This window comes from Acinonyx jubatus, chromosome E2, assembly GCF_027475565.1.
Source record: "Acinonyx jubatus isolate Ajub_Pintada_27869175 chromosome E2, VMU_Ajub_asm_v1.0, whole genome shotgun sequence".
NCBI classification, from domain to species: domain Eukaryota; kingdom Metazoa; phylum Chordata; class Mammalia; order Carnivora; family Felidae; genus Acinonyx; species Acinonyx jubatus.
The window spans coordinates 10,425,839-10,452,018 of record NC_069396.1 but is presented as its reverse complement, the minus strand read 5'-3'; the positions used below and the strand labels follow the sequence as shown (position 1 = coordinate 10,452,018).

Here is a 26,180-nt window from a genome sequence, read left to right as displayed (position 1 = left end):
CACTGAGTTTTTATAATAACTGCTTAAATAATGCTGATTAATTTAAAGAGTAGTCAGAAAATGTATGCAGCAGCCAAGGTATTCCATTCTGAAGTTACAGTACAGATAATTTGTACAATGGTTTGTTTCTACATGTTATCATGTTTCCAGAACTAGAGACTAACAAGTATGCAGTTTACCATACTCAAGCCACAAACGGTCCCTTCTGCCGCGGGCATGAACTTGGTCTCACACCTGTGACCCACTCGGTGGCACCAAAGGGACTTGCAAATGTCCTGAAAGAAAAGAAGAAACTGGTAAGGGTGTCAATACAATAAAAATGCAAATATCCAAAGTCTTTTGTATACAATATCATATTTTGAGGCAGCTGGAATGGGACACTGTCCAGGAAGTGGAGGCAAGTGACATCGGGAGCGGCCAGGTAACCGGTAAATACGCTGTAGCAAATGTACAAGCAGGAAGTTTCCGCACTGCCGACATGGGTGTTTGGTAATGACGGGGACGTAACGACAGTTCATTTAGGGACCATTTGGCTTGAAACCAAGAGACCTGGTTTGTAATGACAACTACCACCACCATGAGTGACACAAAAGAAGCCCAAACTGGAATCAAGCACGTCGGATTCAGATCCTCGCCCCTGAATTCGAGGTTCCCGGCCCTAGGGACATGTTACGGAAGGGTCTGAAGTGTGGTCTTCTCAACTGTGGAGATGGTGATCGAAGCACCTCTTTCCTCTGGAGGGTTGTTCTCAAGGGTAAATGATGTAAATGATCATCACCAGCGTCCTTATCTTTATAGTAATTTTCAAGCATTTCAGCAATTTTCACACGAGAGCATCAAATAGCTTACCTCTCATGCTAGACTGTGGCAGGCAGAACACCATCCCCCAAAAATGACCACATCCCTACCACTGGTGCTTGTGACTTTGTGCATTTACGTAGCAAAGGAGAATTAAAGGTGCAGATGCAATCAGGGTTGCAGTTGACCTTGAGGTGGGGAGACTATCTTCGATTTTCCAGATGGGCCCAAGACAACCACAGGGACCCTTGAAGAGGGCAGGGGAAGACAGAAGAGAGTCAGAGGGACGACAGCGTGAGGAGGGCCAAGGTGGATGTTGCTGCTTGGAAGGCGGAGGATGGGGCCGCTGAGCCAAGGAACGAAGGAGGCCTGTAGAAGCTGGAGAAGGCAAGAAAATGGCTTCTCTTCTGGAGCTTGCGGGAGGGCCACAAGCCTGCCGACACTTGATTTTAGCCCAGCGGCACTTACTTCATGTGTCCACCCCCAGAAACGTAAGAAAATAAACGTGTGTTGCTTTAAGTCATTAAGTTCATGGAAAGTTATTAGAGCGGTCATAGGAAACTAATACTAACACCATTTAGTGGTGCTCACTAAACGAATTCCGCACATAAGCTAATTTAGATGAGGGGACTGAACGAGCTATTGACATTTCAAAGCCGCCAAGTCACACAGCTGGTAAGTGGCAAAGGCCAGACTCCAACTGGCCTGATTCCAGCCAGCGTCCTTGACCACTACTCTGGGCTTGGGTTTGCCATTAATGGAGGTTGGAAAGCTCTCAGCTTCTCTGGGCCTCAGTTACCTACCTATGAAATAAGGCAACGGAACCAGATTCCTTCCAGCTCAAACAGCTAAAGTTGCTCTTCAGAATTATGTCATTAATAGAATGTCAAAATCATGAAATGTCAAAATGATTCCATTTCGTTTGCCACATTCTATTTACTGGGATAGAAGTGTGAATGCATACAATTTGGGGGAAAATATGAACCACCAGGGAGGAAACAAAATGATTTTTGCGGTCACTCGGTGTAACCCTGAAGAGTCAATTACCCGGGCACCCAATTCCCTAAGCATTCTAGCTCGTATCGATTTCATGGTTGGAAAATATGGCAAGGACACGCTTAGGCGTTATTTCACACACAAAAAGTTTTCCACAGAACAAGGAAAGAAAATGGAGGGAAACCAGAGATCTGTGCAGGGAGCCTGATCTTGTGGACCAAAAAAAATCCTCCCCCCCCCCCCCCCCCCCCGCAAAAGAGAAGGGAAGGGTGTTCGGGACTCCGCTCGGGAACACCACCAGCAGGAGCCCCACGCAGGTGCCACACATACCACTTTCAAATCTCAAAACAGCTCATAAGACACGATATGTCAGTGTTTCCCACAGAAGGGGACCTGGCCACTGACATTAGTAGAAAGCATAAGGCAGTCTGCCAATGAGTGAATCAACTTCATCATCTCCGCAAGCCCTTACATGTGTCACCCCGGGCCTGAGGGAACAACTTAATGTGGAAAAAGACTCCGTATCAAAATGGAGAAATAGGAGGTCACCATTGAAACAAAGCCACAGTCTGAGAGGCTCTCAGAATTAAACTGTTTTCCCCCTTACAGCCAGCAGGAAGCCATAACCCACACCCCTAGCCTATGTGGCCACCGCCAAAACGACCTTGGGACAGACCGAAGCAAAGGCGACCCAGATTCCACAGCCCGATGCCAAGCCACAGGGCTAAGAAAAAGGGGCAGCTGGAGAAGACCAGGAAAATAGGGCAAAACACAAAAACACAGGATTCCAGAGTGAAATCAGACGGGCTGTATGAACATGTTATTTCTTTTGTGGTGAAGTACATAAGTCAAACGTAATTATAGCCAACTACATGCTTTGACGACCTTGAGAACCCTCTGAGAAAGCTCCCCTTCAAAGTAAACAGAAATGGGAGTTTGCACTTTTTTGCTTCTCTTCCTTCTTTATTTTCCCCAGCATATTCAACTAACTTTTGCTTATCTGTAATTCCCCAGACTTAAGTCATAATTTAAGGGAGAAAGAATTAACCACAGAGACTCCAAGATCTCATGCTGCCTGGATGTGATTTTTAAGGAGACTCTCAACACTATACTCTGTCCTGTCATCGTTGACCGCGTTGTCCCGTTGTATTCTAAAAATTCTGAAAGATGCCCCTTCAAGTGAAACCTGAGGTGCTAAAAATGTTAGTGGTCTTTGCGAATCAAATTTCATAACGCCCTTAACACATCCGAAACAGAATTCCCCATCTTTCCCCCCAAACCTGAGTCATGTTCAGCCTCTTCCAGCTCATGCCATGACCCCTCCAGACTTCTGACTGCTCAACCAAAAGCCCTAGAGTCCTCCTTGACTCCTCTTTTTCTCCCAGGTAAGTCAGCCACTCCTGCTTTCTTGAGGAGGGATGAGAAGGGGAGAGAGGCATAATCGTCCACTTTATGGAAATGGGAGTGTTAAAGAAATGTCAGCTTTGATTGCCATTCTGATTTCAGTAAATGACTCCTGGGTATCTGCCAACATGGTGGGCACATGCTAGGCCCTACAGATACTGTCCATCCACTGAGGCAAGAGATATACCTCATCAGCTATAACATAATATCACAAGTTTATGATGGTGACATAAAGGGTACAGATGGAGGCCGGGGGAAAGGAATGTTTCAGTCTCCTTGGGGAAAATAGGAGGCAACGCTTGTGCTGGAATCTTTGACAGCAGTAGAAGATGATTAGGTATTTGCCACATGGGTGGCCGTGCAGCGTGCTAGGCGGGGAGGCATATACCCAAAGACCTATAGACACAAAAGCAGAAACGGCTTGAAAAAAATACAAGGACATGAAGATAGCTGAACCCCAAGTCCGTGGGGGAAGTTAGTAAAATGTGAAACCTGAGGTAGGAAATTTATTAGATTACAAAGCAGGTACAACTTACTGATTACACTTAGATTTAGATCCTTAGGGAGTTTCTCTTTCTTTTCCATTCTTTCATCCCAATGTCGAATTCTTTTTTTACACGATAATTTTTAAAATAAAATTGGAAAATTTTAAAAATTTTCTACATTACATTAGAAGTGTAATGGAGGTGTAACACTAAACATATTAGTTTTAGGTGTACAACATAATGATTCGATATTCGTACGTATTACAAAAGATCGCTAATAAGTCCATCTGTCCCCATATATTTTTACAATTTTATTTTCTTGTGATGAGGAAAATTTTCTTTTCTTTTCGTGTGATGAGCAGACAAGATCTGCTCTCGGGCCAACTTTCATTTATGCACTATAATATTCACTATACTCACCATGATGTACATGGACTCTCCAGGACTTACTCTCTAGAACTTTGTACCTTTTGACGACCTCTGAGCATTATGAGGTCCGATTCTTGAAACCAGAAATGCATGCCCATCCTACTATATTTGACATGTCTCTTCTTTCAGAGGAAATGTTCTCTGAGGTGATGAGCCTAAAAATATTCACGAGAATTCATACCTTCCCTATCATTTCTATTCTGCTTCAAACCCTCTCAGTGCATCTGTAAATGAACGTGAATGGACCTCCTGCTACATGACAATGGCTGCTGAGATACAGGGTGCAGGTTGCTCATTTCTCACTTAGTAAATAAAATAAGCCACATTGGAAGCACTGACCAGAGTCTCTTCTGGCGCCTGGAGCATTCTGGCAGACGGCACCTACTCCCTCGCTGTCAGTCAGTCAGCGGCTAATATGTGTTTAATAACCGGAGGCGTGTTCCCTCCAGTTGCTGTGGAGGTAACCCTCCCTTATGTCTGTCCAAATAATGTGGACCCACCAGCCCAATCTAACCAACTCATTTTCCTGAACACTTTGAAAGGGAACAGAGATCAAGCTTGACGTGAAGACACCGACGGCTGGCAGAAGATGAGACAGGTAAGAAAGACAGCCAGCTCCAGGCTCAGACAAGGAAGCCGAGAAAACCCTGATTAGCTGTACCAACAGATGCACCCACACAACTACCAGGGAAGAACTATCCCTATCCTCACCTTACAGATGTGGACAGAAAGGCTGAGGGAGGTTAAGCCATTTGACCCGGGTTCTAGGACACGGTCGAATAAGGTTTTAAACTTTCAGGTCCACCTAACTCCAAAAGCCAGATGGGGTGTGTGTGTGTGTGTGTGTGTGTGTGTGAAACTGACGACTGCCTAAGTCAGCAGTTCTCAACCCTGAGCAAGCATCAGAATCACATAGAGCCCCTGTTCAGGCATAGGTTGCCAGGTCCTACCCCCACACTTTCTTATGCTTCAGGACTGGAATGAGACCTGAGCATTTGCACTTCTAACAAGTTCCAGGGGATGCTGATAATTGCATGTGGTTCCAAAGACACTTGAGAAATTTTTTGAGTGTGCGTGCTTCTAACTCATGCAAAACTGCCTTTCCGGCAGGGCGGGGGGTGCATAAAGATTTTTTAAAAAGGCAATGAGAAGAATAGGTCTGAAAGGGAAAGCAATGACAGGACCTTGAAGACACTGAAAACAAAATGCCATTACTTCTCCTGAGCTGCCAGATGTGGGTCTGAACTGTTCAGACCAGCAGGACAAACGGGAAATCTGCTTGTTTTGGAAGCCCCACCCACTTAGGGGAGGCAGGAAAGATCTGTGATTCTCCGAGGTAATGCCACGGTTCAAGTTACAAGCAGGTATTTGCCCCCTAGGCTGTGGGGGGGAAAACATTCAGCATTCTCGAACAGTCTTACCTCCTGGTCTTCCCAAATTGCTCCCGTAAGCAGATCTCTACCCCCTGGGCATTCCCATCTCTGTGACTTCCTCATTTTTTTTTAAAAATATGTTTAAATGTTTATTATTTTAAGAAAGAGAGAGACAGAGAGAGAGCAGGGGAGGGGCAGAGAAAGAGGGTGACAGAATTCCAAGCAGGTTCTGCACTGTCAGTGCAGAGCCCGACACAGGGCTCGAACCCACTAACGGTGAGATCATGACCTGAGTCAAAATCCAGAGTCAGACACTTAACTCACTGGGCCCCTCCGCCTTCCTCATTCAATTCAGACTTTTAGTCTGCAATTTCCATTTCTCTTTGCCCCGGTTCCCGAGGAAGACCATCCCACTGAGGTGCTGTCTCTCTGAAAACTATGGTACGGTTCCAGAAAAACATCTGTAACTGAAGAATGGCTATTTAAGCGCTGCACACTCTCTGACACAGAACAGGCACCCCACAAATGTTTGCTGAATGTAGGATCTTGAAGGAATGGTAGTCATTTTTAAAACTTCCTTTATGTTTGCAAAGAAAATCAAACTCGTTACCAATTGCGGATTCGCTGCATAGTAAGCGTTTAATAAACGTGTGATTAATGAATGGGGGTAAGCTCGCGAAACCTTTAAGAATGAAGTGAAAGCAGAGTCAGACAAACTGTCAACAGGATGAACATCTGTCAACTCCTGCCAAACACGTCAACTTAACAGGCAATTAGAGACCGTTATAGATTTATCTATTTATTTTTTAATGTTTATTTATGTTTGAAAGAGAAAGAGAGAGCGGGAGAGAGAGAGACAGTGCATAAACAGGGGAGGGCCAGAGAGAGACGGAGACAGAATCCAAAGCAGGCTCCAGGCTCTGAGCTGTCAGCACAGAGCCCGATGTGAGGCTCGAACTCAGAACAGTGAGATCATGACCTGAGCCAACGTCATGACCTCAGACGTTCAACTGACTGAGCCACCTAGGTGCCCCTGCAGTCGTAAATTTATTAATGTGCACAAGATACATCGGCATTTGCCAAAGTAAGCCCCATGGACCATGGAGGAGGATACACCAAAAATATTGTGGACGGTGGGTGGATAAACTTTTCTAACAATTACGCATTTAAAGAGCATTAGAAAAATAAGTAATCTCCTCTCAAACCTGTGATTCAGTGGTTACTTTTTTACGACTGGACTTAGAGATTTGGGTGTGAGATGATTTATTAGAAAAGCAACACATGCGTAATAATACAGAGATACACCACCACGAATAAAGGTGATTATTAATCACGGAATGTCGCTGTCAATGACTGAAGCTGAGGAAACACTGATATTAACTCGGGAGGAGGAAGCGTAACATTAGTGTGAATGCTGTGCCTTGTTTAAAAGTTTTGAGGGTTGGGGCACATGGAATACACATTCCCTGAGCTCCATGTTAAAAAAAAAAAAAAAGATAAGTCTCATTTCAAAAGGTCTTTGTGAACACTGAGGAAAAATAAAAGAAGTCTCAAAGTAGAATGCCATATGTGGAGCAGAGGCTCCGGAGGCAATTGCTGGAAGGCATGGTGGCCACAGAAGAGGGAGAAGAAAAGAGGAGGGATGGAAAGGGGGGGGGATAGGAAGACAGCACAGAAAAGGAGCTATAAATCTTTGTCATTTCCCTATTTCCAGATACTTAGGATTTCCATGCTTCTGTTTGTTCTTTCTTTTTTTTAAGAATTTTTTTTAAGTTTATTTATTCGTTTTGAGAGAGAGCAAGTATGGGGAAATAGATTCTACTTACATAAATAAGTTAGAAAAAAGCTTAGGGCAGAAAGCCACCACCACAGGGCAAAAACGTCCGAGATTACCTAGCGAGATATTGTAATGGGATGACGAGTAACTTGTCATATCACCTGCAGGAAATTACTTTCCATCTCGTGCCAATGTACCTTGATCACAAACTCACCAGTCTCCCAGACCCTTTGCTTCTTACACAAGCTAATGATTACTGTCTGATTGTTTTCTCAACATTTCATGTGTGTAAGATCTTGTTTTCTTCACATTCATGATGAAGGTAATATCTTGTGAGCTCAATAACTATGGACATGAAACCCCTGCTTGGGGCTCTTGTCTCCTCCCAGACATTAGCCTCTCTCGTATTCAATTCTGCACCTGCTCTCTTGCTGGACAAGAGAGAACTCCAGACTCATAGTCTGTGACAAGTAAGTGCGAGCAGAGGAGGGGCAGAGAGAGAGAGGGAGAGAGAGAATCAGAAGCAGGCTCCGTGAGCTGTCAGCATGGAGCCCTATGTGGGGCTCGATGGCACGAATCATGAGATCATGACCTGAGCTGAAACCAAGAGGCTGCAGCTTAACCGACTGAGCCACTCAGGTGCCCCTCCATGCTTCTCTTTGGATACTAGGGGCAAAACCTTAAAACTGATTCTACTTTGTATTGATGTTGAGATTGTCAGTGCGAGAGTTCCTGGGCAAGTGTTCCAATGTGTCTCCCATTTCTACATCCTGGACTTTGGGTTTTCCCATCTATGTTTCTCGTCATGTGGAAGGGAAGACCTAACACATGAAAAAGTTGGCTGCTCACAGTTTTCACATTCCATAGAGGCATGTGTATCTATTTTGAGGTGGTGATGATTTTAAATGTATCACATTTAAGGGAAATGAACACAGCAATAAGAAACAGAATGATAAGAGGTAGGTAAACGCTATTGTACCCAGATTTACTACTTGTGATAAAACCCTCATCTGCACAGGAGTAATTTTCTTCCCAGGATGCAGTCAGAAGGTATTTAAACCAGGCATGGTCTACAGGGGATAAGCCTGGACAATTCATCGACAGTAAAACTGCCACTTAATTATCATGCCAAGAAGCTGACATTTTAGAGATAACCCAGACTCTAACCCTTGGCCTCGCAAACCAAATGTTTATACTTCTGGTAGGGGCACAGACACATTGCAGAATCTTAACGTGAGGTTGAAATCACAAGCAAACATACCTTCACAAAACCAAGGCTACATAACTTGGCTTTTGCTCCAAATTGCCACTTGCACTGTGTGTCGGCATCATAAATCTGTCCTGGTAGTTTGTCTGGATATTTATACTGTCCTGTTTGCTTGGGCTCGTCCACCAGGCACCCAGCCTGAGGTGTGCTGCAGGAAAAAAAAAAATCCTTGTTAACTCCTGTGTTTACCTGTGATCTTTCCACAAAAAAACAGTACACCTCTCAATGCATTCATGCAAAGAAACATAGAACATGGCTAAACATATAAGTCATACTTAAAGTTAAAATGTTTATTTTTTCCAGGGTGTGAGTCCTGTCCTGTCTAAGATGGAATTTACACAGCTATGGAAGGTTTCACCTGGTAAAGGAATTATAGCTGTCCAAGTGATTTGATTTGGCCTGCTAGATGGCAAAGATGCATATATTTGAAAACTCTCCCCAACAATCTCATTCAACAACATTCAACAAGTTTTTATTGGGTGCCTACTGTGTGGTGAACATTAGGTTAAACGCTAAAGGTACAGAATAAACTAGACAGGGACAGTATCTATTTTCACGGAGTTGAACATCACGCTGTGTTGTTTTATATATATATATATTATATATATGTATATATAATATATATATATATATAAAAATAATGGGGCAGTGGTCAAGACGTACTTTACCTCAAATAATCTTTACAAGGTTTTTGTAAGCATCGTGAGAAAGAATTGGGGCACTAAGCAGAACAATTCCCCCAAGTGTGCTCAACTGGGATGTGTAAAAAAAAAAATCAATCTTGATGGCATGGATATTGTTAAAAAAAACACCTTCCCGCTACTCAGCTTAAGTGGTTAAACTATGATATCGTTAAACTATGATGTCAAACAGCATGGTGGTTCAGTATGACTTTGGAGGCGGACAGATGGGAATCCAAGTCAACCATGAGACTGAAGAGCAACTGTGACATATGACATACGCCATTACTGACGACAATGTGCTTAACCCGGCAGAGTAAGCATTTCGAGTCAGCTGTTATCATCATCATCACCAACATTTAACGATATCATATGAATGACAGAAATTCAATCTGTATTAAGTTAGCCTTGATTAATATTCATTGATTCCACTCTCCCATGAGAGAAAAGATAATTTGAAGCCCCAAATTATAAACTTAAAACTAATAAGAAAATCTTCCATTTGATAAAACTTATCATTGGCAAAAGGCTTGTCAAATTTTTCCTGTTCTTTAGGACGTTGTTTGGCTAGACATCTTTACATTTAATCAGCTTTGCCTGTTGTGTATCACAAATTCCATAAACACTTGCAAATAGTGTGTAATAGTATAGGTTTAAAAAAAGAGTATCAGTATTATCAATTCCCAAAGAAACCTTGTTCGTTTCCCTAACATTTGGTCAAAGGGAAATGGGATTAGAACCTGAGTGTTCTTGTGAGTCAACATAGCATGATGAGATATGTAACGACAACTAGAAGGCTATCCTAATTACAAAGGTCAAATATATATATAAAATAATATATATATTATTGCTGAACAAAATTAAAGGAAACTTCAGAGTTCCACCTTTGGGTCATGTAATATGAATCACATAGTGATACCTTCCTAACTCCCATTTTACTAATGTCATGCAGGAGTTTTGAATTATCAAAGAGATTTTATATGACTATCACCTCCTTTGGATGGCTTTTGGACATACAGCTAGCTCATGGCCATGTCAAGCAAAATAGCTAAGCAAGCCAATATTCCACTCATTGTAAAACACGCACACCGCTTTAACATGTGTAATACTATTATGATCAAACTGATCACATTAAAATAATTAGTCACAGTAAAATGTGTATCTAGCAACCTCTGGAGGTCATAAAGGGGAGATAGTTATAAGCATAGATCTTGGAATCGGAGCAGACCTCGGTGTGGGTTTTATGTCCACACCTCACCAGCTATAGGATGTTAAACAACACAATTAGCCTCTCTAGGACTCCATTTCCTTAACTGGAGAATGAGGACCCTAACAGGATTGCTATGAGGACTGAATAAGGCAACATGTGCAGAGCACTTAGCACAGAATTAGACCTTCAATGTATTTTTTCAACAGCAATAATGATGACCATATCACCACCACCACGACCACCATCATCATCATCCCCAGAGTATTTATTTTAAACATCTGTTGAGCGCTGTTTTCTGTCACCACTCCAACCTGGGGAAGACCCCTGGCTTTACTTTGTCTTACCTAAGGAATTTCTTGAGATACTGCCGGCTGCACGAAGACCAGGAAAACACCCCATTGTTTCCTGTCAGTGTGGGAGACATGATATTGCCTTCAGCCTTCCTACAGGGATTGCCTTCCCCATCGTGAATCATGCCGAAGCTGAAACAAATGGAGGAAACAAAAACAAAAAGCTTTCTGTGACCCATTTTCCAAATTATAATCAAAAGAAGATGCATTGACATCCAATGAACCCAAGTGAGAGAAAGAATTATCTTTCTTCTGCAAGAAAAAACCAAAATGAGTTACTATGTATCATTGACCTTTGAACAACAGAGGGGTTAAGGGCACTGACCCTCCCCACCTCAACTGAAAATTCCAGTGTAACTTCCACCTGCCCCCAAACTTACCTACTAAGAGCGTACCGCTGACTGGAAGCCTTATCAATAACTTAAGGCCAATTAACGCATGTTTTGTATAGTAGAAGTATTATATACTGTAGTCTTACAATCAAGTAAGAGAAAAGAAAATGTTACTAAAAAAAGTCATAACGAAAATATATTTACAGTACTGTACTGTATTTATTGACAAGAGTCCACATCTAAGTAGACCTGTACGCGGTTCAAACCAATGTTAACTGCAGTGCTGTAAAGTTCATGTAGCAAAGTCTAAAGAATGCTAAGGGCTTTGTTCTATTGTGCCTTGGCCACAAAACCAAAGAACGGTATGTCTGCTTTCGTGTAAGGACGAGAAACTTTTGGTCAAGATGTCGAAGCTAAACTAAAATGATGGGAGAATCCAATTCTTTTATTTCCAACACCAAATTGTTTTCTTGCCACCAATTGTGAAACTGTGGTAAGGAAGTTCAGGGTCAGGAGGAGATAGGAGCAGAAACAAATTCAGACCTATGTTTGACATTCCTATTTATTTCCTGCTCTGTACAAAGGGGCCTTGCACCTACCAGGCATTTTTGCACCTCTGTTCACAGTAAAATGGGTTCATTCATATCTTGCGAAGAACGTGGTTGCATACATACATAAAATGTTGGGAAGCCATTGGGTAATGGTAACGGTCAGGATTCAAATTTTCAAGATAATATGCTCACAGGAGACACTAGCACCAAAATATCTGAATATAAAGTACAGCCGTGAAGTAGGTAATTTTTGCTTTAATTAAAAAAGATTTTGGGGGGGGCACCTGGGTGGCTCAGTCGGTTGAGCATCAGCTTCGGCTCAGGTCCTGATCTCACAGTCCGTAAGTTCAAGCCCCGCATCGGGCTCTGTGCTGACAGTTCGGAGCCTGGAGCCTGCTTCAGATTCTGTATCTCCCTCTCTCTGACCCTCCCTCGTTCATGCTGTCTCAAAAATTAATAAACATTAAAAAAAAATTTGTTTTAATATTTATTATTTTGGGAGAGAGACCGAGCACAAGTGGAGAGGGGAAGGGAGAGAAGGAGAACCAGAATTCCCAGCAGGCTCCAGGCTCTGGGCTATCAGTACAGAGCCTGACATGGGGCTGTAACTCACAGACCAAGAGATCATGACCTGAGCCAAAATCAGACGCTTAACCAACTAAGCTACCTAGGTGCCCCTGCTTTTATTTTTAAGTCAGAAATTAATCAATGCTCTGAAAATGAGCATTCAATATAAATGTTGAATATGAGACACGCACGCAAACACTCCTAAACTCAAACTCCAAAGAGCATGCCCTTTGAAATAGTCATCTTGTAAAGCAGTGTGCTTATTCCAATGTGGATGCTACTGTTAAGCAACGTTTGAAAATTCTCTGTAGAACTGCACTGGCACCAGATTACATGCCTTGTAAATTCAGCTCACGACTCTTAGGTTTCTCATTGCTCATTTCGAACTCTAGTCTCACAAAATAAAGATTTACTAACACCAACGAAAAGAATATTAAGTACATGCAGTGACACCGACTACAAGAATATCCGGTGTGTGCATCACAAGTCTTTGAACAATTAACATGCTGTTACAGTCTGGAAATGTATGTATCTCCATGATTATTTCCTTGGCGTAATGAACGAAAGGTATCTTCACTGCAGCAAAACATGGAAGAAATTCCTAAAAGACCAGAGGAGCCGTTAGAGGACTAGTCCATTTATGCACACAATGTAATTCTGTGCAGCCACAAAATGTTGTTTGAAAAGAGCCACGTCAACAATGACTGGCCTTTATTGAGTTCTCCTTATGGCCCAGTACAATTCTTTTTGTATTCTTGTATTTTTTTAATGTTTGTTTATTTTTGAGAGAGAGAGAGAGAGAGAGCTCAAGCAGGGGAGGGACAAAGAGAAAGACACAAAATCTGAAGCAGGCTCCAGGCTCTGAGCCGTCAGCACAGAGCCTGATGTGGGGCTCAAAGCCACGAACCGCAAGATCATGACCTGAGCTGAAATCAGACCTTTAACTGACTGATCCACCCGGGCGCCCATGGTCCAGTACTAGCCTAAGCTGTACCCTAGATTTATCCTACCTGTTCTACCATTCTAGCGGAATGCCAATGAATTGCCCAGCCAGTCCTCATATAAAGTGGTGAATCAAGGGGTCACTTACTTGTGCCCTGACTCATGAGCAATGGTGAAGGCCAGGCCGAGCCCTGTGTCCTCATTGATGGTACAACTTCGGTACTTACTGCACATTCCACTGATGGGGGCAAACCCTAAAGAGAGAACATTTTCAAATGTTAGTCCAAAGGGACCTTATACAGACACCCAATCATGTCTTATGGCTTCAAAGTGCTCTACACAGTTTTGGTTTAATTGATTAATGTAATTAATTTTAGTTTAAGTGATTAATGTACTTAAATTTTTTTGCAGGAAACTAACTAGAGGCATATGGCTCTCTGTCCTGCCCAGATAGATAAATTCAGTATTCAGTATTTTCCCTCCTTTTAAAAGATATTGTCATCAACGGATCCTCCTCATAACCCTGTGAGGTATGAATATTATCATTTCTGTTTCATATATAGAATAGTAAGCTACTGAACATTTACATGCCTTATCTAAGTTTGTTATTTGGGTCAGAGCAACCACTAAAATCATAGCTAACCCAATACAAAACATCCACTTAACGGTGGCATTAGCATCAAAGCTCAAGGTATATTTTCTAGGACAACATACGTCCTGGTCTTTTTCTGAAGCAGGTAGCACAAAAAGGCCTGAACAACGTCAACAGATTAAGTGCATTATTCTCCTGTTCTCTATAATGTGAAAAATGCTTCTGTTTTCAAAAACGACTTCCTGCCAACAACAGCTAAAAAATCATTCCAGCCAGTGCTTGATTCTGTCTGGAACCACACTGTGGTGTTAAATGTCTTTCTTCCCAGTTCTGGGTCCTCATAAGCAGTAGAACAGGCTCATGGCTCTGTACCCAGTATAGGCTATGTACCCAGTTAGTGTTACATGCACTCTTGTGGGTCAACTGCACCCACCTTGCTGCTATGAGGTCCGTGAGATGACGCGAGAAACCCAGCCTATCATCACCATCACCACCATCACAATGATCTAGATGATCATCGATCCATCAAAAATAACTGGGGAGTCCCTACTGTATGCAATGGAACATACTAGAAAATGCAGTATAGAGTTCTTACTCAGTGTCTAGTGCAAATATAGAAAAGATGCGTTCCTTTCTAAAGGATGTGTAACTTTCTAAAGGATGGACTGCTAACTAGGGGCAGAGCTATGTACCATGAAGAACAGTCAAATTCTCTTCAGCTACCCAGTTCTGCAGTCACGATGCTTAGAAAATAAACCACAACTAGGCTAGTTAAACCATTTATCTCAATGGTCATCAATAGAGTTAATAAAGAAAAATACAAAACAAATAAAGGAAACGAGCTCACCATTCTACCCTGACTTCGGTTGAAGAGAACAACATTCACCAGATGGTACAGTAAACATAGTCCGCCATTTAAATATTAAGTCTCCTTATTAAGGGTCCTAAGGGCTACCCAGCCAGTAGAAAGTTTCCTTACTGTTTTCGCAGGTGTGAGTGAAGCATCCATTCATACCATACCTAGAGTGTCACATGGTTCATTCTTCCAGGAACAAATGTCAAATCCCGTGAGGAGGATGGCATGGTCATGCCTCTTGCCATTCTTTCCAGTGAGGGCGGACTGCCATTGACAGAAACTATTCAGAGACTGGTCTGCATGATGGTTGATCAATAATCCTCCCTATGGGAAACCCACACAAATCAGAGCATGAATGTGTCTCAGAGGCAAGAACGTTGAATCATTCCATTTGTACAGGCAAACACAGAAACATCATGCTTCTGGGGAGAAAGGTCATTAGAGGAAAATACTTGAGCCAAGGTTGGAGACAAGTTAAAAAAAAACAACCCTAAAGCTATTCAGGTAAATGCTCACAACATTTCAAGCCACTACAGAGTTTTAGTAGTATACTTTATGACCAATTCTCTATCTACAAAAAAATCAAATAACCTGACATCAGTTAGGAATCTCTAGGTTCATTTCATGCTAATATCACCTTTACACAACTGTTATAGCTTTTTATAACAGTTAGATTATATATATATTATATATATAGTTAGATTATTATATATATTTTATATAAGTTAGATTATAACTTATAATCTAGTTATAAGTTAAGGGTGATAAAGTTCAACACTCTCTTCAATAGAGCATGAGGAAGGTAGTGACCACAGCTTATTCACGCCTACGTCACAATTTCCAGCAAAGGGCTTGGCACATCATAGATTAAAATCAATCCATCCATCAGTCAATAAAATGAAAGCTCACTGAACGGATGTAGAAACAAATAGTTATAAGATTCTGAGGGGGTAAGACAGGACCTAGCCTTAACATAATTATTTACCAAAATCTGTCCTTACAACTACTGACTTGGGTCAAGTGGAGGGTTTTTAGACTAGGTCTTTAATTATCTGTGAATTAGGATGCCTCTGGCTTCAATGTCCTTGGGCGAAGTATAAGTGGTAGGTTAAAGACACGAGTGTCTCTCAACAACACACACCCTCCTTTCTACCTTTCTAAAATTCCAAGAGCAATGTGACAGGTTGTTAACCTCTGCAGCTCTACACACCTGGACCATTAGATTAATTTTCGTCTTGTCTCCGACTCCTTGCTTTGTACATTAATTACTGGGGTTACACATGAAGAGGAGAAGCCACAGGGGACTTAAAAAATGGTTTGAGTGGTAATCCCCATCTCAGAAAAATACAGTTTCAGCATCGAAACACTACAAAGCAGTGGGAGCCATGCAATTAACACGTTATTATATGGTCTGGTTTTATAATTTACCCCATACCTGTGTCCTGCACCTCAAGGTAATCAATTCAAAGGCAGCTAAATACTCCTTATTTATTCTCTGTGGTACCTGAGATGGTGCTGGGGAGACAGTAGGTTTACTGTAAGAATTTTCTGGTGACTTACTCTCAGTGTATTTTTTTAAAATTTTTTTTTTAACGTTTTATTTATTTTTGAGAGAGAGAGACAGAGCATGAACGGGGGAGGGGCAGAGAGAGAGGGAGACACAGAATTGGAAGCAGGCTCCAGGCTCTGAGCCATCAGCCCAGAGCCCGACGCGGGGCTCGAACTCACGGACCGCGAGATCACGACCTGAGCTGAAGTCGGACGTTTAACCGACTGAGCCACCCAGGCGCCCCTCTCAGTGTATTTTCAAAATATGCTTTGACCTCGACCTGCAATTACCTAGCATGTCCAAGATCCAAAATCCAACTAACCCTTAAAGCTATTATCAAATGCACCTTCCCTGTGAAGCCTACATAATATTTGTATTTTTATATATAATTTAATATTGATATTACACAAGCATATTCAATCATACGTATGTGTCATTGTATACATACATATACCATATATATTTACAGATAAGTAATTATTTGGTGATATTCTAGTTAAGTACACAACCCTGTTTGATTGTACTTTCTTTGAGGGCAGGGTCAGCATATTTTCCAGCTTGAATTTCTAGTGACTAGTTCGTGGATCAGCACACAGTAGGTATTCAATAAGTATATCCTGAATGGCAGAATGAATTAAGAAATCAGTGAAGTTTGGCACGTACAGGTTCTTGTTCCAGAAGAATGAGGCTCACCACAACAATGTTTATATCACTTCCAATGGTCCCATCTTTAAATAGGCTAGAAACCTGTTGGAACAATTGAAATCAAACAAAAATAAACAAAATCTGAAAATTTCCCAAACTCTGTATCAATCAGACATGTTCGTAAGTATACAGGCTTCAGTTTTACCAAATATATATACACATGAAGCCAATTTCCTCAAAACCCTTTTTTTTTTCAATATAATAATGTAGCTATATCTGCTATTCAATCACACAAGGACATTCTATGATTTTTAGCCTGATTTGGAGAACCAGAATGGCTGGAGTCCTGACAAACTCCCTTACCATGTTCATGACTGTGAGAATGTACGTGGTGACATTTGCCTTGCCATGTTTTTCCACCATTTTCTTGTCTGCTACTACAAGGGTTTCCACATTTAGGCCCTTTTGTGACTTTCCAGCTGATCTTCTGGGTCGCCCTGTACTCCCGTATTCATCAAACCTGAGATAGGTGTCCTCCGTGGGAGGCTTAGGGGCATCTACAATGAACAGAAGAGTGTTTGGAAGGGATTATCAGTAGAGAACATCTGCATGAGATAGACAGAAATCTCAACAAGGGGAGGAGAGAGTCTAGGTAACCAACACTTGACTGATCTGATAAATAATGTCTTTGGTGCTTGTCCTGGGGCTTTGCCCTTAGTTTGCGAAGAAAGGTTCATTCAGTAGAAGTTGGTGGATGGATGGACTCGGTAAGTCAAAAATACTCAATGAGTTAAAAAAAAAAATACACAACCAAACAATCTATAAATCTAGTTGGTACAGCAGATCAAGAAAAATCAATTTTATCAAAAGAGTCTTTAAAAACAGATAATGCTCATTTTATTTTACTAACAAAACACTGCAGAAGTAGACATTATCCTTTGCATCTGAATTCCTAACACCTCATATACCTTCTAAATAAAATTTAGAAATATATGTCCAACAGGACATTATCCGCGTCTAATACCCCTGTCTCATCAATACAAACTTTAAGGGGTCAATAAGGACTCCTTGACCTAATATTGAGTTACTTACTGGGGAAATAGCATAGTCAGAGGTGAAATTTAAAATGATATCAACTAGTTTGTAACAGGTAAAGTGCAGGTACCACCTTTATGGTGGCCATGGCCTTTGAGAAGAGACCTGGAAGTCTCAGGATGTGGGGCAGACATGATCCCTTTAGTTAATGGAGAGTGACAAGTCCAAGGGTTGCTGGGAGGGAACAGGACATTTAAAAATGTAATACTAATATGGAGTTACTTTCATACTTTAACAAGTGGTACCGTCATTATAATGGTCATAACAGCTCTCCACGGAATGAAAAGATCAAATTATTTAGAATTAGATATAAAACCTCAGGTCAGGCACTTTGATAAGTGACCCTGAGTCTCAGTTTCCTCATCAATGAAAAGAACATACTATCCATAATACCAGTCCTATGCCTGCTCTAAAAATTAGCTTTGATATCTATCAAGCACGTATCAGTGTCACTACGAATATCACCACTATTAGGAAATACCACTATTATTTCAAATCCATGCCAAATAGGTGTTCCCTAAAGAGGATATTTCTGTTAATACCCCAAACCCCAAAGACCAACTAAAATGGTAGAGACACGATATTTCACTGTTGCTCCCCATCAATAGCTCAGGGTTACTAGTTCCTCTTCTCCTTGGGTGGAACCATCCAACTTCTATCCAACTTGTCTATCCAACTCAGTACTCCTCTGCGACTCGTGGCTACTGAGCCTTGGAAATGTGTCTGACGCCACTGGAGAAACTGAATTTTTAATTTGAATTTGAATTAATTTCAATTTAAATTAAGAAAGCAACACTTGATTCAGTTCTGGAGAAACAAGTATGTTTGGAACAACTTGAATATATAACTCTACTTTTCCAACCTTAAATGTTATGAAATCCAAATACAGATTAAGTATGTCTGAGGAAAACTTACTGTCTAAATTGAAATTGTGCTCTAAGGGTTAAATACTAGATTTCCAAAACATCATGTAAATTACCAGATAATAACTTGATATTGATTACATGTTGAGATATTTTATAATATATCCAGTTAAATAAGATACATTATTAAAATTCATCCACCAATCTTCAATTTTTTTTTTAAAACATGGCATTAGGACATTTAAAACTACTTTTGGGGCTGATATTGTATTTCTATTAGACACCGCTTGTCTACAAAATGCAAAAGGTTGTGCCCAGGTCACAAACCATGCCCAAGGGTCACTGTATCTCACTGTCACATCTACTGAGGGGCCAATGTTCTCATATCTTGTGAAGCTATGTTTCAAGAGCTCAAAAAGAACAAACACCCAACCACATCATCACTGGAAGACTGGCTACTTTTCTCATGAGCATAGAAACAAAGATGATATGGGAACCCATAACTAAAAAGCAGGAGATGCTAAACAAAAACAAACAAAAACTTATCAAAATCTTTCCTAGTGGGGCACCTGGGTGGCTTAGTCAACTGAACGTCCAACTCTTGATTTCGGCTCAGGTCATGATCTCACGGCTCATGGGTTCAAGCCCTGCATCAGGCTCCTCACTGGCAGTGCAGAACCTGCTTGGGATTCTCTTTCTCTGTTCTCCGTCTGTCCCTCCCTCACTTATACTCTCTCTCTCTCAAACTCAACTTAAAAAAACAAAAATCTTTCCTAGTTTAATCTAGAAGAATTAAGAACTGATCACCCAGCTTTTGCCTGACACAGATGAATATTGGTCCATCTCTAAGACTAATTTCAGGGGATGCTTAGGGTAGCCCCATTTTAACCTGCAAAATCAACATACCCAATGGCACTCAAGAAAGACTATGGAGGGCCCACATAAGAACAGAGTAAGAAAAAGTTTCCTTACATACATTTCTTGCGTCGTCCACAAAAATGCTGCTTTTGCAACCTTGGGTGGTGATGCTCTCTTTCTTGACTCCGAGATGTGTGGGGCATGTGATTTGGGGGGTGACCAGGATGATGCCCGCTGGAGCCTAGGTAGCCATGGCAACGCTGGACCTTCTCCTCAGCCGTCCTTTTGTACAGTACGTGAGGATGATGCCCTGCAGGTGCACTGTAGTTATGTTCCTGGGCCAGCAGCTGAGGTAACGGGGAGATGAGGAATTCATTTTTTCGGGTCCTTATTAGACCTGACTAAAAACCAAACACACAGAAAACATTAATGATTCCATGCATCTCTTTTTTTACATGGTGATTTTCAGTAACTTTATTGGCTACTTCCTGTGTGTGGGCACTGTACTAAGCAACTGACATGACTTATCTATTTTATATGTACCATTAGCAGTTACAATGTTATTACCCCCATTTTAGAGAGGACGAAGCCGAGGCTAAGGCAGTTAAGTAGGAAAGCCAGCACTGGCCTTATAGGGACAGAAAAATAATTTTCCTGTTACTTTTCTAGGTTCGTGGGTCAGACCCCATTGATGAGAGAGCATAAGGCAATCTGAGGGCAAAGCAAACGCTAACAATCCCCTCTCCCCCAACCCTAGGTGGGATATGGGTGATATTCCTCGGACACTTCCAGCTGTCCAAGAATAAAGGAAAGGAAAGAAAACAAATGGTTAAATGATACAGATCACAGTCATGAAGGACATGAGTCTCCATGTGTTTACAAATACCTTAGTAAATTATGAGAGAAAGGCAACCTTATCAGTAGCCTAATCTCCAGAAACCTATAGACTCAGTTTCCTGGAGCCCTAACATCACCCTCCCCTCCATAGTGATGTGGGGAACAAAGGCAAGAAGGAAATGGCAGGTAAATACTCAACATGTCTCCGGAGGCAAGGGAAACAAAAGCAAAAATGAACTACTGGGACCTTATCAAAATAAAAAGCTTCTGCACAGCGAATGAGACAATCAGCTAAACTAAAAGGCAACCTTCAGAATGGGAGAAGATATTTGCAAACGACGTATCAGATAAAGGGTTAGTATCCAAAATCTAGAAAGAACTTATCAAACTCAACACCCACAAAACAAATAGTCCAGTGAAGAAATGGGCCAAAGACATGAATAGACACTTCTCCAAAGAAGACATCCCGATGGCCAACCAACACATGAAAAAATGCTCAACGTCATGCGTCATCAGGGAAATACAAATCAAAACCACCACGAGATACCACCTCACCCCTGTCAGAATGGCTAACGTGAACAACTCAGGCAACCACAGATGTTGGCGAGGATGCGGAGAGAGAGGATCTCTTTTGCATTATTGGTGGCAATGCAAGCTGGTGCAGCCACTCTGGAAAACAGTATGGAGGTTCCTCAAAAAACTAAAAATAGAACTACCCTAGGACCCAGCAATTGCACTAGTAGGCATTTATCCAAGGGATACAGGTGTGCTGTTTCGAAGGGACACTTGCAACCCCATGTTTATAGCAGCACTATCAACAGTAGCCAAAGTATGGAAAGAGCCCAAATGGCAATCGACGGATGAATGGATAAAGAAGATGTGGTATATATGTACAATGGACTATTACTTGGCAATCAAAAAGAATGGGATCTTGCCATTTGCAACTATGTGGATGGAACTGGAGGGTATTATGCTAAGTGAAGTTAGTCAGAGAAAGACAACTATCATAGGACTTCACTCATATGAGGACTTTAAGAGACAAAACAGATGAACATAAGGGAAGGGAAACAAAAAGAATATAAAAACAGGGAGGGGGACAAAACAGAAGAGACTCATAAATATGGAGAACAAACAGAGGGTTACGGGAGGGGTTATGGGAGGGGGGATGGGCTAAATGGGGGAAGGGGCACTAAGGAATCTACTCCTGAAATCATTGTTGCACTATAGGCTAACTAATTTGGATGTAAATTTAAAACAACAAAAAATTAAAATAAAAAAAAAGAATGGCAGGTAAAAAATAATTTCTTTATAACCTGCAGCCCATTGACAAATACTTGAGGCAAATAGAGAGTAAAAGGTTTCTCCAGAAACCCCCTACTGTCGTAATATTAATGCCTTACTAGAGGAAAAACAACCTTAGCTTGACAATAGCTAGGCCTCCAGTATCTTATTAACCTTCTAAATTTAACATATGAAAATCCCTTTAGGAACTTCCTCTGGACTTGATCTCCTCCAACTGCATAGTATATAATCAGTCACTCCTCACAACCCCAGGGCAGCTCTTTCTGCCCACGGGTGCTGTCCCTGCACTTTAATAAAATGACCTTTTTGCACCAAACTCTCAAGAATTCTTTCTTGGCCACAGGCTCCGGACCCCAGCACCTTTCCAAAACCCCATCACCGTTGTAATAAAAGATTAACAGGAGAAAAACAGACATTTAATAACATGTATACCTTCCGTATATATGGGAGTTACCCAGGAAAAGTGACTAACTCCCCAAAAGGGCCCAAGACACCACTTTGTAAATAGTGTCTCTAGCTAAAGGTACAAGATGTTGAGGGGGTGATGGGGGCCGGAGAAGGGCAGTCATGCGAGGTTACGAGAAGCTCAGAAATAAAAAAAGATATGGTCGTGATGGAGATTGAAGTCTTGGCCCTCTCCATGACAAGTTGCTAGAGGTCTGGTCACCCAGACCAATGTTCCTGGTGCGGAGAGGGAGACACCCCCACAAATGGAGATTTCCCTTGCAGATGTAAATGTCGCTTACAAAATGGCAACTTCTGCTCAGTTTACAGAGTGTTTCTTATGTCTGTAGTTTCTTCAAACAATCAGCCTAAAATAATCCTTATGCCCAAGAGGCATAGTTTGGGGCACCGGGAGGTCTCTACTCTCAGAGGCAATGCCCTCAGCCACTATTCCAGACTCTTCACTACTAATCTTGACATGTGTGACTCAGGGCCCTGCCCCGTGACATCCTAGAGCCTCTGCCTCTACGAGGTGGGGGACGCGGCGGCAAACGCTGGGCAGAGGGGGGCAGTTTGACAGCAGCCCTGACCTCAAGGGGCCCACATCAAGCGCCAGAAAAACCAAGACCTTCCATCATGGCTCCACAAGCGCTAAGTAACAGGCTGGCGTGGGTGACGGAAGAGCGAGGGTGCTTATGGTCATCCCCATGGAGGGGCCTGGGGCTGCGTGATCCAGAGACAAATCTGCTAAAATGGAGAGGAAAGAGTCAACGAGGATTTCAGCCACCTCCGCTTTGACCTCAGTCTGTCCTTTCTAATCGATTAAACTCTTTCCAGCTTATCTCTTTGCTCAGGCAACAGACCCAGCGGGCAAAGGATCCTGTGGGGACTGAAACGCCCTCCTCAAGCAACAGGGACTGCCCTGACCCCGCGTGACTGACTCCAAGACCAGGATCGATTTGACCTTCACTGCCCACCTGCAGGTACCCACTGACCTTTGGCCCACATTTTCCTTATATAGGCTGGAAGTATTTTCAGCACTTTGGAGATAGCCTTTGAGACATGAGTCTCCTGTCTTCCTGGTGTTAGGCTCATTGAAATAAACCCCTTTCTTATTTCCCCACAATTCATCTATCTGCCTCGGGATTTTGCCAGTGGTGAGTGACCAGACCCGGTCGGTTTGGGAACCCTGGAGCCAACCACCGTTTTGCTTTCCAAGTTCTCGGCACAAAGCGTGTCTCTTGGCACCAGGTATTTTAGCCGGAACGCACCCGGGCCTTCCCTTCCACACCGCCACCCTCTCTCTTCCTGCATTTGGTTCAGAAGTTCCTGGACACCCAGAGCCAGGTACAGCAAGAGTGGTCTGCAGTTTCAACCTGCCCAGGAGCTTGTTGGAGATGCCAACTCAGGAGGCCCCCCCAGTGGCTCAGCTGGTTAAGCATCTGAGTCTTGATCTGGGCTCAGGTCATGATCTCACAGTTTGTGAGATCAAGCCCTGCAGCAAGCTCTGTGCTGACAGTGCTGTACCTGCTTGGGATTCTCTCCGTGTCTCTCTCTCTCTCTCTCTCTCTCTCTCTCTCTCTCTTTCTCTGTCTCTGCCCCTGCCCTGCATGCTCGCTCTCTCCAAATAAATAAGCTTAAAAAACAAAAGGAGAGACGTGACTCAGGTCTTGCCCCAGATCTGCTGCATCAGAGTCCGCATTTTATTTAGATCCCCAGGTGATCTGTAGGTCTGTGAACCTTTGAGAAGCCTTGACACCGGCCAGCAATTCTTGAACTCTGCTCAACATCGGAAACACCTAGGGATCCGAAAGGTACGTGCAGACTCCCTCACTCCCAGGCAGGATCTCGTATCATCAAAAACCAACTCTCTGCCCTTGTGACCCATGCATCAGAACTTTTGTCTTTAACCTCTCAGATGACTATCCCAATGCACCAAAGACTTTGTGAACCAGTCCTCCTAGACCTTAGCTTCTTCATGAGCAGAATGGGGAGATTCCTTCCCAGCCCGATACCTTACAAGGCGACCTAGAATCGCCATTGCAGAAATCCATCATATGTGCTCGACTGCAGCCATCTTGATGACTGAGGATGATGGATGATGCATGACTGAATCAACACACACTAAGTGCCAGGCAAGTGCCAGCCACACGACTGTGCAAGAGATACACAAACACAGCATGTGGTTTGCTGGGGAAACAGCCGCCTAAAAATTCAAGGATGGTACCAAATGCGAAGGGGGTGTTGGGGTGAGAGCAGATTACTATGGGAGCACAGAGGCGTGTGTGGAGGGGTGGCACCAGATGGGCTGTGCCCGGGGCCTAATGTTAGCCCGATGTTAGGGTTCAGCTTCCCATTCCTAAAAGAAGTCCCAGAACCTGTGGCTTGGTCCTGATTTTCCTCCCCCTACAGAAGGGTGTTGCCTTCTGAAAGACTGTCTTACGGACTGTAGCCGCACTGACTTATTATCTAGAACTGGGACACGGACAGATGCCTTCCTTGGCTCAGTCAACTCACACTGAGCACCGAATTAGCAGCCATGTTCCAGGCACTGGCATAAAGAACAGAGGCACACAGAAAGGCAGTAGAATAGTTCACATTCATATTCTCGTGGAGATCCAGGGAGAAGAGAAATCGACTGGCAAGATAAAAATTCAGATAAGTGAAATCCCACAATCCAGGAATCCTGTCCGTCATTAAGTTCAGGCTGGATCTCAGAGTGACCTGCCCTTCCCCACCCAGTCCAGGGTCATGCTGGTAGGTTCTTCCGTCGCTCATTTGGATACGTTCTGTTGAGTCTCCCCAAGCCACCTGCCTCCTCTCCAATATGGTCCCCTGGCATCAGCAAGAGCCCTTGTCCAATGTAGTCAACTCGTTCCATACACTCAGGTATTGACCTCAAGTCCAAGTCTCGTCTCTGGGTCCACAGGCCCTGCATACCCTGCCCCTTTTGGAGCGGGGCAGCTCTTCCTCCCTTCTCACCTTTCCCAACAGGGCATTTGTTTCACTTTTTGAGGCTACAGTGTTCTTTTACTTGAAGGGGAACAGAATTAGCCCCAAACATGCCTCTTGGGCACAAGGATTATCTTGAGCTGGTTATTTTTACCCATCAGCCCACCTAGGAGAAGCTCTGAAAGCCAAGAAGAAGTTACCCTTCTGTCAGGGACGTTTGCATTTATAAAGGAAATAAGGACTGGAAACTCTTCTCAATGGAGAAGGTGGGGACTTCAATCTGCATAACAACTGAGCCTTTGCTGACTGCCCGAGGCCCGCAGAGGCCCCATAACTGCCCCCCTCAACATCTTCTTTTGTCTTTAGCTGGCCATGATATTTAAGGTGGTGTCTTGGGCCCTCCCCACACACACCTGCACATACTTTTTCTTTGACCTCTCATCTCCTGCTCCCAAAGACCTGCTTGGCCGGTGCTTATGTCCCCTTCCCCTCAAAGAAATCACACCCATGGCCCTGTTCCTCTCCCACTTCCAAATTCTCAGAGGCCACAGTTCCTTTGCTCGTGCCTATCTACAAGGATGGAAACAAACATAATGCCTCCCTCTCCCCGCCACCGTGCACTAAAAGTTGCAGGTACGCTCTGGGACAGCAGGAGCCACACCTACCAGCATCCCTGCTGAGAGTCACACGCTATCAGCCAATCAACACTTGTTTATTAGGCGAGGAATGTCTGTGGCCTAAGCGAAGGCAAGGAACTCAGACCCGGGGCCACGCTGAGGATTCGCCAGCACCCCTTCCCCCTGTAGCCGAGGACACCAGACGTGGGAAGTGACCCGGGAGCAAGTCAGTCACTGCAAGGCTTTATTGAAACCCTGTGAGGAAATCTCAGCTGGAAGCAAAGGCAGGATTGGGTCCCTCCGAGGTAGACCTTGGCCTCCCAGGGCCCCCGCGCCTTCCGTGCACAGGAAGACAAAAGCCACCATTTACAGTGCTCCGTAGACAGAGTGAACAGTTAAAGGTGGGGGG

General features: G+C 43.1%; 1 protein-coding gene across 2 annotated transcripts in view; it reads right to left on the bottom strand.

Annotated features, from left to right (window-relative positions):
- ADAMTS18 (ADAM metallopeptidase with thrombospondin type 1 motif 18) overlaps positions 1 to 26,180 on the bottom strand; it is a 161,586-nt gene that overhangs the window by 58,194 nt on the left and 77,212 nt on the right. For both annotated transcript variants that reach the window (XM_053210141.1, XM_027075794.2), the window contains exons 4-11: positions 19,738 to 20,020; positions 17,167 to 17,360; positions 16,822 to 16,905; positions 14,774 to 14,933; positions 13,310 to 13,415; positions 10,764 to 10,901; positions 8,524 to 8,677; positions 180 to 275 (exon numbers count right to left, since the gene is read on the bottom strand). In XM_053210141.1, the coding sequence (XP_053066116.1) occupies positions 180 to 275; positions 8,524 to 8,677; positions 10,764 to 10,901; positions 13,310 to 13,415; positions 14,774 to 14,933; positions 16,822 to 16,905; positions 17,167 to 17,360; positions 19,738 to 20,020 (1,215 nt within the window). The remainder of the gene's footprint in view (positions 1 to 179; positions 276 to 8,523; positions 8,678 to 10,763; positions 10,902 to 13,309; positions 13,416 to 14,773; positions 14,934 to 16,821; positions 16,906 to 17,166; positions 17,361 to 19,737; positions 20,021 to 26,180) is intronic.